Source organism: Dryas octopetala, chromosome 3, assembly GCF_963921425.1.
Source record: "Dryas octopetala chromosome 3, drDryOcto1.1, whole genome shotgun sequence".
Taxonomy (NCBI): domain Eukaryota; kingdom Viridiplantae; phylum Streptophyta; class Magnoliopsida; order Rosales; family Rosaceae; genus Dryas; species Dryas octopetala.
In genome coordinates this window covers 9,784,909-9,802,663 of record NC_141368.1, presented here as the reverse complement: position 1 = coordinate 9,802,663, position 17,755 = coordinate 9,784,909, and the positions used below count along the sequence as shown (strand labels likewise).

At 36.5% G+C, this 17,755-nt stretch overlaps 2 protein-coding genes and 1 pseudogene across 4 annotated transcripts; all 3 read left to right on the top strand.

Moving 5' to 3' along the window:
- The first annotated feature begins 1,715 nt into the window (after positions 1-1,715).
- LOC147290656 (presenilin-like protein At2g29900 pseudogene) lies at positions 1,716-2,347 on the top strand (annotated as a pseudogene).
- Positions 2,348-2,769: 422 nt separating this feature from the next.
- LOC147290655 ((+)-neomenthol dehydrogenase-like) lies at positions 2,770-5,118 on the top strand. 2 transcript variants are annotated; one of them, XM_086238602.1, is made up of 4 exons: positions 2,770-2,993; positions 3,094-3,340; positions 3,670-3,741; positions 4,326-5,118. In XM_086238602.1, the coding sequence occupies exons 1-4, from the start codon at positions 2,974-2,976 to the stop codon at positions 4,878-4,880; spliced, it is 894 nt and encodes a 297-aa protein (XP_086094728.1). In that variant the 5' UTR covers positions 2,770-2,973; the 3' UTR covers positions 4,881-5,118. The 2 variants fall into 2 exon arrangements, with proteins under 2 accessions (XP_086094728.1, XP_086094727.1); XM_086238601.1 differs by having other exon boundaries at positions 2,772-2,993; positions 4,320-5,118.
- Positions 5,119-13,525: 8,407 nt separating this feature from the next.
- Positions 13,526-16,365, top strand: LOC147290654 ((+)-neomenthol dehydrogenase-like). 2 transcript variants are annotated; one of them, XM_086238545.1, is made up of 4 exons: positions 13,526-13,703; positions 13,816-14,062; positions 14,386-14,457; positions 15,680-16,365. In XM_086238545.1, exons 1-4 carry the CDS (start codon positions 13,684-13,686, stop codon positions 16,238-16,240), a joined length of 900 nt encoding a protein of 299 aa, XP_086094671.1. In that variant the 5' UTR covers positions 13,526-13,683; the 3' UTR covers positions 16,241-16,365. The 2 variants fall into 2 exon arrangements, with proteins under 2 accessions (XP_086094671.1, XP_086094672.1); XM_086238546.1 differs by having other exon boundaries at positions 13,546-13,703; positions 14,386-14,421; positions 15,644-16,365.
- The last annotated feature ends 1,390 nt before the right edge of the window (positions 16,366-17,755 follow it).

Here is a 17,755-nt window from a genome sequence, read left to right as displayed (position 1 = left end):
GATGATAAATCATGGCTGGGAGGTGCGAGTGTGCGACACAGTGGCTTTGAGTGGCTTTGAGCCTATATGCAAAATTGCAAACTGATAAGTCAAGGAAGAAAAGGCTCAGGGAAGAAAAGGCTCAGGGAAGAAAAGGGAGGAAAGAGAAAAGAAGGAAAGAAAAAAAAAAGGAAAAGAAAAGAAAAAAAAAGAAAAAAAAAGAAAAAGAAAAGAAAAGAAAAAGAAAAAAAAAAGAAAAAAAAAGAAAAAAAAATATTTAGGGTTAATTAGGATTTGGAGCCTTGGGCATTGAAAAGAAAAAAAAAGGATTTGAGATTTGATTCGGCTTTTTTGGGATTTCGTTTAGTTGTTTAAATTCTAAACTTTAATACATTTTTATATAAAAAATACCCTAAAAGGCCTAAACCCTAATATCTTATATCATATTCTAAAGAATATACTAATTTTATTTAATAGTATTTGCCTCCAGCGCGCATTATATTCATCACATATCACATGAAACTTACCATATAATTTGATTTCTTCAATGTTTTTTATCAATGTAGTAGATAATATGTTAAATAAACATATGGTAAAATTTCATTCAAAATTTTCGTATTTTGATAGTAATTTCCGTCGTTTCCATCGAATTTTTGTCGAAATTTAAAAATCTTCGAAATTTTCGTCGAAATTTCCATCGAAATTTCCGTCGAAATTTCCTCGAAATCCGAAATTTTATTCCTTGTGTCCGACACACACCCTTCTCAATTATTATAAGAAATAATTAGGCTTAGGTCTTTTGAGTTAATTACACTTACACCTCTTGAGGTTTATCGTCTTTTCACATATACCCTCCAGAGTTTCAAAAATTATACATACACCCTTGAGGTTTTAAAATTATTGCATATAATCTCCTACAAGAGAAAAAAATAAATAAACAAAAAAAAAATATTTGTATTGTGGCTGGACCTTACACCTTGAGTAATCTTATTAGGTCATTTCACCCCTTAGCATGTATTTTTGCATAATTTCTTATCATTTTCGTTTCACTATAGGAGGTTATATGCAACAGTTTTGAAACCTCAGGGGGTGTATGTGTAATTATTGAAACCCTAGAAGGTGTATGTGAAAAAACGATAAACCTCAAGGGGTGTAAGTGTAATTAACTTTAGGTCCTTTATAAAAATAATTTTTAGATGGAGACCGGAGATGTTTTAAAATTTATAAGAAAATTATTTTAATTCATAATAATTTAGAAAAAAATCCTTTTAATTTATAATAAAGTCATTCCCCAATTTAAAGAGTATTTCCCCTCCTAGGGTGTAGAGTGGACTTTGTAGAGGCTGCATGTTAGGTTTTAACTCTGAGATTTTAGGCGGAGCCCAAAATTTTGGAGTTAAAACCTCACATAAAGCCGTCAAAGAAGAAAAATAAAAGGACTTAATTAAAAACCCTAAATCACTACCGATCTTAGTCTAAGAAAGGCTCAAAAAATGAACTGAACTGTAAGTCTCCTTTATTATAATATCCTTATTTTATCTATTTCACAAAAATTTTCACCATAACCCATCATCCAACACACTCCATCAAACAAAAAGAAAACACATCCCTTCACCCCCGACCCACCGAGCTCCCTCCCCCTCCCTCACCGGACCAACTCAGATAAAAAAAGAAAAAAAAAAGAAACACCCCCTCCCTCCCTCCCCCACACTCCCCGCACCACCCTCCTCTCTATTTTAAACTCCCTTGTGTTTGTAGCTGTTGTCACTGTTGTCACATTCGTTTTGGTCGTCCTTTTCTATCTTAGATGCACTAAGTTCTTGAAAGCGTACATGGGTTTTTCTGCTTTTACTGTTTTGGGCTTTATGGGTGGTGAAATTGCCCTGTTTCTGATTCAGGATTTTAGTGTTCCCATTGATTGTATAACATTTCTCTTGGTTTTGTTTAATTTTGCTGTTGTTGGTGTCTTGGCTGTGTTCATGTAAAAAATGTCAATTTTTGTGACACAAGGATATTTGGTTGTTATTAGAATGCCGGTTGCTTATTGGTTTACACAATTGCCTGAATGGACCACTTGGGTGTTATTGGTTGGCATGGCATTGTATGATGTTGCTGCAGTTCTGTTGCCTGTTGGGCCATTAAGGCTTTTGGTAGAGCTTGCAATATCTAAGGTATACCTGCTTTGGTTTATGAGGCTAGGCCAGTGACTTCTCATGATTCCAGGGGTGCTGAGGGTAAGAGGAGGGTTTGGATAGAGAGGAGAAATGAGTATTCGAATAATGGGTCTCATTCCAATGAAAATATAAATTCTGGTTTTGGCGAGAATAGAAATTCCAAGTCAAGCACTAATGTGAGTGCCAATGAGTGAAGGGGGTGTGTTTTTATTTTTATTTTTTTGTCTGAGTTAACAGGGTGTGTAACGTTGTCTTTAAAGTTTTTTTTTTTTTTCTGTGATAATTAAGTAAATTCACAAATTAAATTTTAAGGGTGTGCAAAAAGAAAAAAAAAAGAGTTTAACAAAGAAAGTCTTTCATAAGACGTGCTCCAATGAGGCATCTTTCATAATAAAGTGGGCTCATGTGTTGTGGGACCCACCTCATTATGAGAGATACCATTAGACATGCTCCATGTGTTGTGAGACCCACCTAATTGTGAGTTGTGAGACCCACCTAATTGTAAAGACAGCTTAGCACTGCAAAATATATTAGATGACTTGAGCAATTGCGTCACTGGCTCACCATCTAGTCATCCACCATTCGTTTTGTTTACTATAATATGCAATTCTATTACTTCTAGACAACTGGAAGGATCCGTCAATCTAGGAGGAAGAAACCAATCCACAATTTCTTCTACTTAAAATTGATTTTAAAAATTAAAAAAGTCACTTAACGTCAGTTGAATATTATCAACTCAAAACACTTCCATTTGCATTATAAATCAAGGCTCAAAGTACTGTTTTCTCAATTCTCACACACCTCCCACATCTAAGCATCAATGGCAGAAGCAACAAAGAGGTAGTAGTAGCACTAATACTACTTAGTCCTTTATACTTTGCATGTCTTTCTTTCTTTCATTGTTGTTTTTGTTCTGAATGTTCTGTTTTTGTTGTTCCAGGTACGCAGTTGTTACTGGGTCAAACAAAGGGATAGGATTGGAGACTGTGAGGCAGTTGGCCTCCAATGGAATCACTGTGGTCTTAACTGCTAGAGATGAGAAGAGGGGTCTTGAAGCTCTTGAGAAACTCAGAGACTCTGGCTTCCAAGGTCAAGTGGTTTTTCATCAACTCGATGTGGCTGACCCTGCTAGTATTGCTTCTCTGGCTGACTTCATCAAAACCCAGTTTGGGAAACTTGATATCTTGGTATGATCAAAGCTCATCTCTTGAAAAGTTTGTCTTTTGAATTTAACTCATCAATCCCATCTAGTTGTTGAAGAAGAGAATGAAATATGAGTAAAAAGCTAAAGTATGAAACCAGCCAGCTGATAGTTGGACTAAAGGAGAGTAGTAGTTTCACAAAAAACAACTTTTTTCATTTTGTTTAATTCTAACTTCTAAGATCTTTGATCATTTTAACCTCAAATGTTTTTATGAACCAACTTGTGAAATAATTATTTTCATTTTCTAATTTTTTTTCTTTTTTGCTAAAATAAAACATATATGACATAGTTGGACTCTGCTGCTCTGCACAGGTGAACAATGCAGGGATTGGTGGAGCGATAATAGATGTTGATGCCTTTAAAGCCTCCCAAAATTCTTCTGCTGTAAGTCTTTCACATTTTTGTTCTGTTTTGTTTTGTTTTGTTTTTTTTATTTTATTTGTTGTTTCATTGCACACTGAAGGTGTTGCACCATTGAAGAAGTGGAGCTTCTGAATGATTGGTGTCTGTATATGTTACTGTTTTTTTCTGGTTAGACTTCATGTTGTTATTTTCTCAGCATATTTACATAATTCTTATCAATATTCAATAGCTATCAAAAACTAAAAGCTTCAATGTGGTAATTTGAAAATTTAATTTGATCTGTGGTTTGGCCAAAGACATATTTGGGTTAATAGTCTTGTGTACATAAATATGATGCTTTCCATAGCTGATTTAAGTTGATGGAGGAGCTGTTCAATAAGCTGCTTATCTTATGGGTTTACTTTTCTTGCCTGATAATCTTTATGCATTCAGGCCACAGATTTTGAAAGCTTTATTCTAAAATAAATTCTGAATATAAGCCTTTTTTTTCTTTATCTGAAGAATATGTTCAACTTGATGTGCATGTCAAACTTTAATCTTGTTTGGGTTGGGATCATAAGTAGTGGGAATTAGCAACCATGCTAAGTTTCTTCTTACAGGTGCAGGAAGGAGCAAAAATTGATTGGAATAAACTACTGACTCAAACCTATGAGTTAGCAGAAGAATGCTTGCAAATAAATTGTTATGGTGCCAAAAGAACAGCTGAAGCACTTATTCCACTCCTCCAGTTATCGGATTCACCAAGAATTGTTAACGTTTCGTCCTCCATGGGGAAGTTGAAGAACATACCAAGTGATTGGGCTAAAGGAGTTTTTAGTGATGCTGAAAACCTAACAGAAGAGAAAGTAGATGACGTATTGACAGAGTTTCTAAAAGACTTCAAGGAAGGTTCACTTGAGAGGAAGGGCTGGCCTTCTTATATGGCTGCCTATACAGTCTCAAAAGCAGCAATGACTGCATGCACAAGGGTTCTAGCCAAGAAGTACCCCAACTTTCGCATCAATTCTGTCTGCCCCGGCTTTGTCAAAACAGATATAAACCTCAACGCTGGCTCCTTGCCTGTTGAAGAAGGTGCTGCAAGTCTTGTGAAGTTGGCATTGCTGCCCAATGATGGCCCTTCCGGCCTCTTCTTTTTTCGATCTGAAGTTGCAGATTTTTGATTGAAGATGATCCATTTCTGCAAATATGCATGTCATTATTTGGGGAGCATCTTGAATTTTGAATGTAACAAAGTATGTTGGGATTGGTTCCACTAGTTATTGTTAAAATGTCAGTACTCAATCAGTGATGCAATAAGTGTGTTTGTAACATACATACTATAGTCTATATGCCTTGGAAAATACAGTACTTATTATGCTCAAATTCCTTTCTGAATTAATAATATCAATGATTCAAGAAGACCCAAGTTTACACATTACTTGTAGAAGACCCAAGTTTCCTTTTTCTGTGTTACTGACTATATTTCTCTGATTATACTTTATTTTTTCGGTAAGAGGGGGGCCTAAGCCCGAGAAAGACTAAAGCTACACAAGAATATTTGGTTCATGTAGTCTCTAATTATGCTTTCCTTCGTGATATCCACCTGATTGTTTTTTGGTTAGAGAGATATTCTTCTGATATTATATCATTCTTAACCCTGGGATTGAAAACTAAAACTTTGTTGCTCCATCCAATGGCTGAGATTAATTGGGTCGAACCCCAAATTAATTAACCTCAATTCCTTTTTCTAATGGGACAAGGAAATTAATACACTACTAGTAACGTTGCACTGAATATATGTATATATATATATATATATATATTTATATTTATATAGCAACCCGTTTTAGTTTTTTCTTACTTCAATTAATGTTCCAAATAATAATATTGTTGATCTATCGATCAAGGGCTTACATTAGCTTGAAGCCCAAACTTCCCTATTTTTCTGATCGGAGAAGGAATACTTTGTAACTTGTAATTACTATATAATAACAACAATTAACCCTTGTCTGTTATTTTCATCACTTACACTTCAGTCTGTTGGTGTAGAAGCTAGATATGAGCAATAAGGAACAATATGGTAGAAGAGAAGATGATGTGGTTGAAGAGCAAGAAATATGGTGATGGCTTTTGTGGTCTTGATCTTTTGGCAGATGCTTGTTGTGCCGTTTCTGTCCAAGAACACAACCAAGAGAAAAATAAACTCATCATAAACGACGCCAAGATGTCAAGATGATGATCAACGACAACAATAACCACGTCGTCAACACACTACAACAATTTTGGCCAAAGGCCTCCAATGATTTCCACTAAAGTTGGGGGGGGGGGGGTGCCAATTGCTAATGTGGTTGTTCACTAATAATTAACATTAGTGATCACATTATTATGTCAGACATAAACAGTGAATTAAGAACCAACTAATGTGCTTGATTAGTTGATTAATCAGTGGCACCCCAGTAATTTAAAGTAAAAAAAGGGGGTCAACTAATTTAGGGACTAAAGCAGGGAGTTAAAAAAGGAATTCATTGTTTTGTCTAGTTGCTCCTAGTTGCTAAACCTTTACTGGGGTTCCCTTGTGGCAGCATCTCTTTCTTCCCACCCCTAAGTCAAATGGGATCCAGCATCCGTGGATGTCATTGGTCACGCCATAAAGTGCCGATCGGTTCAAATCCCCAAATTAAGGGGTTGCTCCTCCTCCAGTCACCATCGGAAAGTGGGTTCCGATTGGGTTGGTTATTGCCAAATAACTGGGGTTCTATCCTTCCACTGATGTTGCGCATAGGTGGGGGAAATTCATGGGTTTTTTTGCTTCTATTGTTAGAGTGATGAGATGGATATGGCACCTAGACCTGGGTTTTTTCAGAAATTCTGGTTCTTCTTTGTGCTTCGGCTGTGCGTGAATGAGGAAGCACCTGCTACACAATGTAGCGTTGGGTCGGTTGTGTTCCGTATAAGTTAGTTCTGAGTTGGTCCGACTGTGGAAGTTCTGAAGCTTCCAACAATCAGGTAAGCGATATTTGAAAAATATGGTAATCAGTAATTATACAATTTCACTTGTTGCTCTCCTGATTACAAGCTTATGCTTTGTGGTTATATTAAGACTTTGTGTTGGCATAACTATCTTTTGTGTTAAGCTTGCAGTAGATCATACATGGTTTGAATGTCTTTGTTGTGTTGAGGATAATGATTTCAAATTTGCTGATTGCTGGAGGTTTTGGAGGACCGGACCTCAATGTGGAGGTCCGGGCCTTAGATTTTTGTGTGCGTCCTGGAGGTGGAAGTCCGGTCCTCTGATTCATGGCTGTGTTGAATTGTACGCGTGTCTGTATTTTCAGTGATTGTGGTTATTAGTTCTTCTAGTTAGTCTATAGACTATAGGTGTGTGCCATGTGGCTTGTTTTGTTTGAGATTTAGTTATTAGCAGTCAATATATAGCTTATGATTCTTGGTTCGTGTACTCATTCACTCATTGAAGCAATATAGCTCAGTTTATTCTAAATTGATTCCTTTTCTTTTCTCTCCATTTTTCTATACTCTTTTCTTGCTTGGTTCTGTGATCAGGTTGGTGTTGGTGTTTATTTTGTAGGAGTAAATTGGATTTCTTCATTGCAGTGGTCTTTTACTGATCCTTCCCTTTTTACTAACAAAAATACTGGGACAATGGTTGATTAAACTCAAATGTACCAGCAACTCATAAATCATAGACTAACCAACTTTTACCACTCCAAACAATAATAGTTGAATGTCATGGATAATCTATATAGTAGACAGTGATGCAGTTGAAGAGAGCTAAGCCACTCTTATTAGGTGTCAGCCCTGCATATTTAAATGTAATGCATTCATGTTCAAATGTTGGTAGTATAATGATCATGCATGATTTGACATATATGCAAGTATTTTCATTAGTTCTCTGTTTTTGTAGTGAATAATTTGATTGAATCAATTTCAATATTTTTTTATCAACATCACTGATTACACTCCTATACTGACATTGAAATGGTGTCTGGCAGTATATTATCAAGCCATGATCCTTGTTTTTGTATATGTTCTAATCGCTGAGGGATTTTCCTAGATAAGATTGCACATTAATTTCAAACTGAGGATTGCAATTAATACAGTTTTATTCTGATAAGTATCTCAAATAATCTCCCCCCCCCCCCCCCAGGATACATGTATGTTAAATACATGTATAAGAAGGAAAAGCATTTTCTCACATGTTCAAGTGTCTGTCAATTTTCAATGTCACTTAGATTGGATTACACTAGCATATAGGGGATCAATGCAAATTGGGAATGCAAGGCAGATCAATAGACTAGCAGTTATGTTAGAAGTGATATGCAAGTATGCTTACTTTTTGTAGTTATATGCTTATTGGAGATGCTCAAGACCGGAATGTTTATATATGTGGTGTGAGGTTTAGCACTGCCACAATGGTTGTCTGTAACTCATACAAGGACATAAAGTGTAAATGGTTGGGGTGTGAAAAATTTGTTGGCTTATATTGGGCAATTTTGGAAACACTATTGATCATTATGAATGTATTGGGACAGTAAAGTTGCAAACAATATTGATCATTGATGGGGGCAGTAAAGTTGGAGATGCTCTCAATCTGACTGACTGATATTCAAAGCATTGAATATTAAGTCATTTCATAGTGCAAAGGGCCTATCCAATACTTCCCATTTGACTTAATGTATAAGTGGACTTGAAAGATTTCCCCTGCATTTTGTTATCTTCTCCCACTATCTAATTTCATGAAGTCCACCTCAATTATATCCAACCTTCAGGAAACTACAAATTTGAGGCACATATGTGAATGAGTTCATGGTGGCAAAAATAAGTGTTTGATTTGGGTAATTATCTAAGATAAACAGTCAAACACCCTTACAATTAATTTAACACTAGACACCAAAGACATATTAAAATGATATAACATTCTTTGACCAAATTATGTTAACCACTTATAAACATATAAAAGTTAGCAATTGTAATTAAAATCTGGAAACTGACAAGTGGGAAACCCCTTTTACGCCCATGGTACAATAACAACTTGACCAATTTCCTATTCCCCTTAAAAAGGTGGGGCAATATAAAATAAATAATAATTTTCAACCTTTTCCAACTATGTACTTGGGCTTGTACTATAACCAACCCAAATTGTACAAAACAGTAACAAGTTATTCCATTTTTTATCATAAAATCGAAATCAAACTATGGAGTCTTTAAAGCCTGCAATAAAGCAAGTCCAGTCAGTGAGACAAACTTAAAAACCCATCTCCCGCCCATGCTCAATATTTTCCCTCCTTCTAATGGCGCCTAGTAGGTTGGAATCACAGTTACCCATGACTGACTTGATAAGGTGTCAACTACTTGTGGCTGCTGACAGGCTTCAAGGGATACTATATACAGTAAGGAAATCCTTCATAAAGTGTTTAAGATATTTTCAAGAGCATTTACAAGGCTGCAGTGAAGCAGGTAGACCTACTGCTACATTCAAGAGACTTTTGAAGAGAATATCATCTGCATCTACTGCTCTACAGATGATTCTGAAGCTTTACACTGTAAGGTATGACATATTCCCTGCACTTATGGCAATCCTTGACTTTAGGCTTTCCATAGTTAAGCCTTGTTGCGATCTTTTCAGTTGAACACACACCCATAGTCATGCATATAGGTGTAACACAAACTACTGTTTTTGTCATTTGCAATAAATATCAAACTGTTTAGACCTTGTAGAGGTTATTTGTGTTGTAGCTTTCAACCTTAATGGACAGAGTATGACCTAAGACTGTTCAATGGTAATGGAACTTAGGATATGCTGTTATTTATATAGTTAAAAACAAAATTTTATCCTTAGCATCACTACTGGAAGTATTCGGTTCAAAGAGTTGGTAAAAACACTTTTACATGTTCCACCATACATTATCACAGTTCATGCTGTTAGGATACACATGGAAGTTCACCCAGATGATATGACTTAGAAATTGACCAAATAAAACTAACAAAAAGTGTGAATGCCTCTGTGTGTTCTTATTTGAGGCTACTGGGAGATTTAAAATTTTAATAAGCATTTATTATGCAAGTGTGAAAAGGAAAAATTTTACCAAACTTGTTCAGTGATAATTTGTTAAAAACAAATGGCATGTGGCAGAACAATATATGAGCATTCACTTAACAAATTTATATATAAGGAGAAAAAGCTTCAGATCACCAAGGTAGGCATATTTGGCTGAAGAAAGGAAAAGAAAAAAAACAGAAAGCCAAAATTATGAGGGGAGAAGGTCCGGACTCTACACTGGAGGACCGGATCTCCAGAGAAGGTAGCAGCAGTGAAATGGAATTTGCACGCAGGGAGGTCCGGTCGTTGCTTGTGAGAACCGGATCTCCAGAGACCACGCAACTTGGAATGGAGATTTCATGCAGGGAGGTCCGGACCTCGTCTCGGAAGTCTGGACCTCTAGTCGGGAAAATTATACTTGAGCTATATTTTCACTAGAGGAGGTTCTGGAGAACCGGACCTGAATGGGCGGTCCGGTCTTCATTCTTCAAAACATTTTCTTGTCCTACATCAATTTTTTTCATAAAAGAAATCCTATTTGGCAGTGATCTAGAGTTTAGAATATGGATAGTCATAGAAAGACACCCATGATAATGTGCTTTTATTTATTAAGCTTCTAATGATGTGTATGGAATAGAAACGCTGTGCAATTAACACAGTTAACAGAGGGAAGCTTCTAATGGGACACACTATATGGAACGAAGTCACACGCGCAAGTGAGGGATGAATACGTAAGTAAATAGACTCCCAATACTTTGTGACCTTATATGCTATCTGAAGTAAGCAATGCATTTTTAAAGCCATATGGTTTTATTATTTAAAGAGTGAGTTTTTCTTTACAGGCTCAGGATCACGATGGTCAGGAACCAAACCGAATTGAGCTATTCAAATTAACTCACCACAGAACAAATGGCAACCCTATTGACGAGGCTTTTCGGGAAATCATGGTAAGTTTGGTGATGCACTAACTACGCTCACCAAGAATGCAGCCACATTAATGTTACTTCATTAGAGAATAAAATAGTATTAGGTAGGTAGGATTTTTCTATTGGTTGACATAAACATGTACATGTTTTAACAACTCCTCATTGGATTGACAGGATGAGATGGATAGGCTTGTGGAAGAGTATGAGGAGATGCCAGAAAACCCACCTATCACTACTGCTGTCTGCAATAAGATATTTTCAGATGTAGTAGGACCTGAGAGATGTGGACGAGTAAAGGGTTATGAAATTGGGGTAACACCTGCAGATATACCTGGGCTGGTGATTCAGCATCGTGGGGTTCGGGCAGAACTTCAACAACTGAGGTTGGCTAATCAATTGCTGGTGGCTGAGGCAACCAGGCAAGTAGAGCTTCAAAAGCTTGAGATGGAACACAACCGCAATGTGATGGAGCAGTATCGGGTTGAATTGGAGAGGATTGCAATGGTAAACACTCAAGAGATATTGAACATTCAAAGGCAGCAGTCCCACATGGATTTCAACTTGAATGGGAGGCTTACCACAGCTTTAGACAGCTACTTAAGGGGCAGCATTGGCACAAGCACCGGCAACACTCCATACTTGGCACCCCCACTGCCCCCAGTTCAGACTGGCACAAATTCCTTCCACCTTCCACATATGCCAGGTGTGATTACGCCATTTTCTACAGCAGGAATGGCTGGTCCCCAACAGTTGGAGCAACATCATGCTAGAAATGACATGGGAGCAGAGAATGGTGCTGCGGGAGATGCAGGCACTTCAAGAAGCGGGGTTGGGAGGTCACAACACAACTGATCGACATAGCAAAAGAAATCATGGCTGCCAGTAAAAATACTTTTTGTTGTTTTGAGTAATATACTGCTGGTATTTTGAACAGCTTTTGTGATAGAACTATAAACTTGGTGGTTTATATTATGGTTTAGACTATGATATATATCACCAAGTTTGGAAGTGTGGATATTCTGTTGGGATTATATGACTAAGTGTTGTGCAGCTAGTGATTATGCTTTTGTTGTTTTTGGTATCTAAGTTTCATTTTGTTTTAGAAATTGTGAAAAGTATGGGGAAATGATATTAGAATGGTTGTAACTATGCACTTGAACCGCTACTTGAATTAAACATGCAATTTGAATGTATATAGCAAGTCGTATTTGCATCAATGAAGAAAGGCTGTGTGGGTTCAGCTGTGTAACTTGAGTTGTCTTTCCATTTGGTTTTTTATTTTTCTGATATGGCATTGAGGTTCTGCTACATACCCCTCCTATGAATGGGATTGCTGGACTGAAAGTTAAGCATGCTTGCTCCAATATTAGTGTAGGCTTTCCACATTTTATGAACAATATGGTGTAACAACCATTGCAAGCATCCTTAGTATTATAAGAGCATAGGGGAACTGAAAAATGCATATTCGGATTGTTGCAAATGAAAGATTAATTGGACACTGCAGTACATTCAATCCCACTGCAGCAATCGTTTTGGTGGGAAAATGCATTCTCAATCTCACTTAAATAGTCACCAAAGTTATTGCATGGTGGAGGATATTTAATTTCTGAAACCAAATCAGAAACTAATACCAATAAGGTGGGAGTGCAGCTAGCAATGGTTGGAATTAGTGAGCATTCATACCCACTGTTAACAAGATAGTAGAAGAAATCATGGCATGACATTAATTAATAATATCAATCCTCCACCAATTTAGCAACCCCAATAGAGATGGTGAACAAGTGAAACCCACTAACTGCAACATTGGTGAGAACCAGACCTGGCAGACTGACACTGCAGGTTTTGGCAGAAGCTTCCACCATGCTTACATGTGGGTGGCCTTAGCTCCCTTGCCACTCCAACACCAACCTCCAACATGATATATGGTGACTGCAGTGTGGCAAGGGACAATACAAACTAACAACAGTGGCAGTTGCCTCTATGCCTACCAAAAAAAATTGTTTGCCTTTGCTTGTTATTGTTGTAGTGACAAGGGCACCGCCACCACCTCCCAAGACTTGGTGATGAAGAGTAAGGATGCAATAATATTGCCTTCAACAACAGTACTACCAGCACCAACAATAGCTTCTCTGTAAGTCTCTCTCTCTCTTTCTTGAAAAAAAAAATTTCTTAACATGAATATATATATATTCTACGTATCAATATCTCATATTACATGATATAACGTATGATGAGACATAGAGACACAAACAGGGGCGGAGCTACATGCATGCCTGAGGTGGCCTTGGCCTAACCCACATGTAGCTCTATGTATATTTTAACAAAGTTTAAAAAATATTAAGTTTTTTGGAAGATAAGTACACGCAATGTTTTGAGAGGAATAGCACATGGTTTTGAAGATAAGTAAACGCAAACCATGAATGTAAGCTTTGTGTTTGGCTGGTGAGAAAATGTAGATAAAGAGAAGAAAGTGAAATTTTGTAGAAGGGGATTGGCGGCAAGGAATGGGTTTGCTTTGGTTCTATTTTTTTGGCTGGGGTTCTACTTATTCAGTCAAAAGTTTGGAAATAAAGAAATGAAATTAGAGAGATGACGTGGGGTTATTTCAACAGTTAGATTTTTCACCACGAAATTAGAGAGATGACGTGGACTTGTATTTGTTGGTTGAATCAAGCTTAGCACCACGAAATAGACTCCCACGAAATATATTAGATGACTTGGGCAATTACGTCACCGGCTCACTGCTCACCATCCACCATTCGTTTTGTTTACTATAATATGCAATTCTATTACTTCTAGACAACTGGAAGGATCCGTCAATCTAGGAGGAAGAAACCAATTCAATTTCTTCTACTTATAATTGTTTAAAAATTAAAAAAGTCATTTAACATCAGTTGAAATGTTGAATATTATCAACTCAAACACTTCCATTTGCATTATAAATCAAGGCTCAAAGTACTGTTTTCTCAATTCTCACACACCTCCCACATCTAAGCATCAATGGCAGAAGCAACAAAGAGGTAGTAGTAGCACTAATACTACTTAGTCCTTTATACTTTGCATGTCTTTCTTTCTTTCTTTCTTTCTTTCATTGTTGTTTTTGTTCTGAATGTTCTGTTTTTGTTGTTCCAGGTACGCAGTTGTTACTGGGTCAAACAAAGGGATAGGATTGGAGACTGTGAGGCAGTTGGCCTCCAATGGAATCACTGTGGTCTTAACTGCTAGAGATGAGAAGAGGGGTCTTGAAGCTCTTGAGAAACTCAGAGACTCTGGCTTCCAAGGTCAAGTGGTTTTTCATCAACTCGATGTGGCTGACCCTGCTAGTATTGCTTCTCTGGCTGACTTCATCAAAACCCAGTTTGGGAAACTTGATATCTTGGTATGATCAAAGCTCATCTCTTGAAAAGTTTGTCTTTTGAATTTAACTCATCAATCCCATCTAGTTGTTGAAGAAGAGAATGAAATATGAGTAAAAAGCTAAAGTATGAAACCAGCCAGCTGATAGTTGGACTAAAGGAGAGTAGTAGTTTCACAAAAAACAACTTTTTTCATTTTGGTTAGTTCTAAGATCTTTGATCATTTTAACCTCAAATGTTTTTATGAACCAACTTGTAAAATAATTATTTTCATTTTCTAAATTTTTTTCTTTTTTGCTAAAATAAAACATATAATGACATAGTTGGACTCTGCTGCTCTGCACAGGTGAACAATGCAGGGATTGTTGGAACCATAATAGATGTTGACCCTTCTATACCCTCACAATTTTCTGCTGCTGTAAGTCTTTCACATTTCTGTTCTGTTCTGTTTTTTTTTTTTTTTTTATTGCACACTGAGGCCTCGTTTGGTGTATCGGATAGGATTAGATAGGATAAATATCTAAATTTATATGTATTCAAGGAAGAACATGAAGGATGTCTTCTAACTGAAGGAAGAAGATGAATTATTTAATCCCACAATTTTTTTTGGGGGAGGGGGAGAGGGATTGGAAGAGATAAGTCTCCCCTTATAATTAGTCCATCTTAATACATCTTATTCCTTCAAATTAGAAACTTCTTCCTTGAATATACATGAATTTAGCAATTTATCTTATCCAATCTTATCCTATGCACCAAACGAGGCTTGAAGGTGTTGGACCATTGAAGAAGGGGAGCTTCTGAATGATTGGTGTCTGTATATGTTACTGTTTTCTTCTGGTTAGACTTCATGTTGTTATTTTCTCAGCATATTTACATAATTCTTATTAGGATTAAATACAAAAATAGTCCACCAACTTTACACTGATTCTCAATTTGGTCCATTAACTATAAAAAATATCAATTTGGTCCATAAATTTTCCAAGTTGTATCAAAGCAATACAAATGTTAACTTCCATCCGAAAATTAACAGAATTGGTTACATGAAAATGTGATGAACGAACTGAAATGCCCTTGAAAATGTGATCACATGCTATGCACATGACCAGTTTCCGTTAAATTTTTCGATGAAAATTAGCGTTTGTACTGTTTTGGTACAACTTGGAAAATTCGTGGACCAAATTAACACTTTTTATAGTTAGTGGACCAAATTGAGAATCAGTGTAAAGTTTGTGGACTATTTTTGTATTTAACCCTTATTAATATTCAATAGCTATCAAAAACTAAAAGCTTCAATGTCGTAATTTGAAAATTTAATTTGATCTGTGGTTTGGCCAAAGAAATATTTGGGTTAATAGTCTTGTGTACACAAATATGATGCTTCCCATAGCTGATTTAAGTTGATGGAGGAGTTGTCCAATGAGCTGCTTATCTTATGGGTTTACTTTTCTTGCCTGATAATCTTTATGCATTCAAGCCACAGATTTTGAAAGCTTTTTTTCTGAAATCAATTCTGAATATAATCCTTTTTTTCTTTATCTGAAGAATATGTTCAACTTGATGTGCATGTCAAACTTCAATCTTGTTTAGGTTGGGATTATAAGTAGTGGGAAATAGCAACCATGATAAGTTTCTTCTTACAGATACTGGAAGGAGCAAAAATTGATTGGAATAAAATAATGAATGAAACCTATGAGTTAGCAGAAGAATGCTTGCAAATAAATTATTATGGTGCCAAAAGAACAGCTGAAGCACTTATTCCACTCCTCCAGTTATCCGATTCACCAAGAATTGTTAACGTTTCGGCCTCCATGGGGAAGTTGAAGAACATACCAAGTGATTGGGCTAAAGGAGTTTTTAGTGATGCTGAAAACCTAACAGAAGAGAAAGTAGATGACGTATTGACAGAGTTTCTAAAAGACTTCAAGGAAGGTTCACTTGAGAGCAAGGGCTGGCCTTCTTATCTGGCTGCCTATACAGTCTCAAAAGCAGCAATGACTGCATGCACAAGGGTTCTAGCCAAGAAGTACCCCAACTTTCGCATCAATTCTGTCTGCCCCGGCTTTGTCAAAACAGATTTAAACCTCAACGCTGGCTCCTTGCCTGTTGAAGAAGGTGCTGCAAGTCTTGTGAAGTTGGCATTGCTGCCCAATGATGGCCCTTCCGGCCTCTTCTTTTTTCGGTCAGAAGTTGCAGATTTTTGATTGAAGATGATCCATTTCTGCAAATATGCATGTCATTATTTGGGGAGCATCTTGAATTTTGAATGTACGTAACAAAGTATGTTGGGATTGGTTCCACTAGTTATTGTTAAAATGTCAGTACTCAATCAGTGATGCAATAAGTTTGTTTGTAACGTACATGTACATACTATAGTGTATTTACCTTGGAAAATACAGTACTTAATTATGCTCAAATTCCTTTCTGAATTAATAATTAATATCAATGATTCAAGAAGACCCAAGTTTACACATTACTTGTAGAAGACCCTAGTTTCCTTTTTCTGTGTTACTGACTATATTTATCTGATTATACTCTATTTTTTTGGTAAGAGGGCGGGCCTAAGCCCGAGAAAGACTAAAACTACACAACAATAGCTCATGTAGTCTCTAATTATACTTTCCTTCGTGATATTCACCTGATTTGTTTTTTGGTTAGAGAGATATTCTTCTCATATTATATCATTCTTAACCCTGGGATTGAAAATTAAAACTTTGTTGCTCCATCCAATGGCTGAGATTAATTGGGTCGAACCCCAAGTTAATTAATCTCAATTCCTTTTTCTAATGGGACAAGGAAATACACTACTAGTAACGTTGCACTGACTATATATTTAGCAACCCGTTTTAGTTTTTTCTTACTTTAATTAATGTTCCAAATAATAATATTGTTGATCTATCAAGGGCTTACATTAGCTTGAAGCCCAAACTTCCCTATTTTTCTGATCGGAGAAGGAATACTTTGTAACTTGTAATTACTATATAATAACAACAATTAACCCTTGTCACTTGTGTGCCACTTTGTTATGTTCATCACTTACACTTCAGTCTTTTGGTGTAGAAGCTAGATTAGAGCAACAAGGAAGAATATGGAAGAAGAGGAGATGGTGTGGTTGAAGAGCAAGAAATATGGTGATGGCTTTTGTGGTCTTGATCTTTTGGCAGATTCTTGTTGTGCCGTTTCTCTCCAAGAACACAACCAAGAGAAAAATAAACTCATCATAAACGACGCCAAGCTGATGATCAACGACAACAACAACCACGTCGTCAACAAGGGCACCACCACCACCTCCCAAGACTTGGTGATGAAGAGTAAGGATGCAATAATATTGCCTTCAACAACAGTACTACCAGCACCAACAATAGCTTCTCTGTAAGTCTCTCTCTCTTTCTTGAAAAAAAAAATTTCTTAACACGAATATATATTTATATATATATATGTATATTCTACGTATCAATATCTCATATTACATGATATTTATATTCTTGGCGCCTCCAATGCTTCCACCCCTGGACACAAAGTCACAAAATAAATATATACACCTGCATTACATGACAGATAATTTTATTCCACTCTATATATAGTTGCAAATATACATTTTTTTTGGCCATGTAGTTGCACATATACCTTAATTTCTCACTACATGCATGTTTGCATATGATTTTCACAGCACATATCCCTAAGAAACAAAGTTAATTAAAAGTGTTGATAAAGAAGCA

Bases quoted from the DNA above. Each gene is read 5' to 3' on its own strand.
- LOC147290655 (XM_086238601.1), top strand. From the start codon at position 2,974: ATGGCAGAAGCAACAAAGAG. The intron at 2,994-3,093 runs GTAGTAGTAGCA...TTGTTGTTCCAG, and splicing joins ATGGCAGAAGCAACAAAGAG to GTACGCAGTTGTTACTGGGT. The intron at 3,341-3,669 runs GTATGATCAAAG...TGCTCTGCACAG, and splicing joins TTGGGAAACTTGATATCTTG to GTGAACAATGCAGGGATTGG.
- LOC147290654 (XM_086238545.1), top strand. From the start codon at position 13,684: ATGGCAGAAGCAACAAAGAG. The intron at 13,704-13,815 runs GTAGTAGTAGCA...TTGTTGTTCCAG, and splicing joins ATGGCAGAAGCAACAAAGAG to GTACGCAGTTGTTACTGGGT. The intron at 14,458-15,679 runs GTAAGTCTTTCA...TTCTTCTTACAG, and splicing joins CCTCACAATTTTCTGCTGCT to ATACTGGAAGGAGCAAAAAT.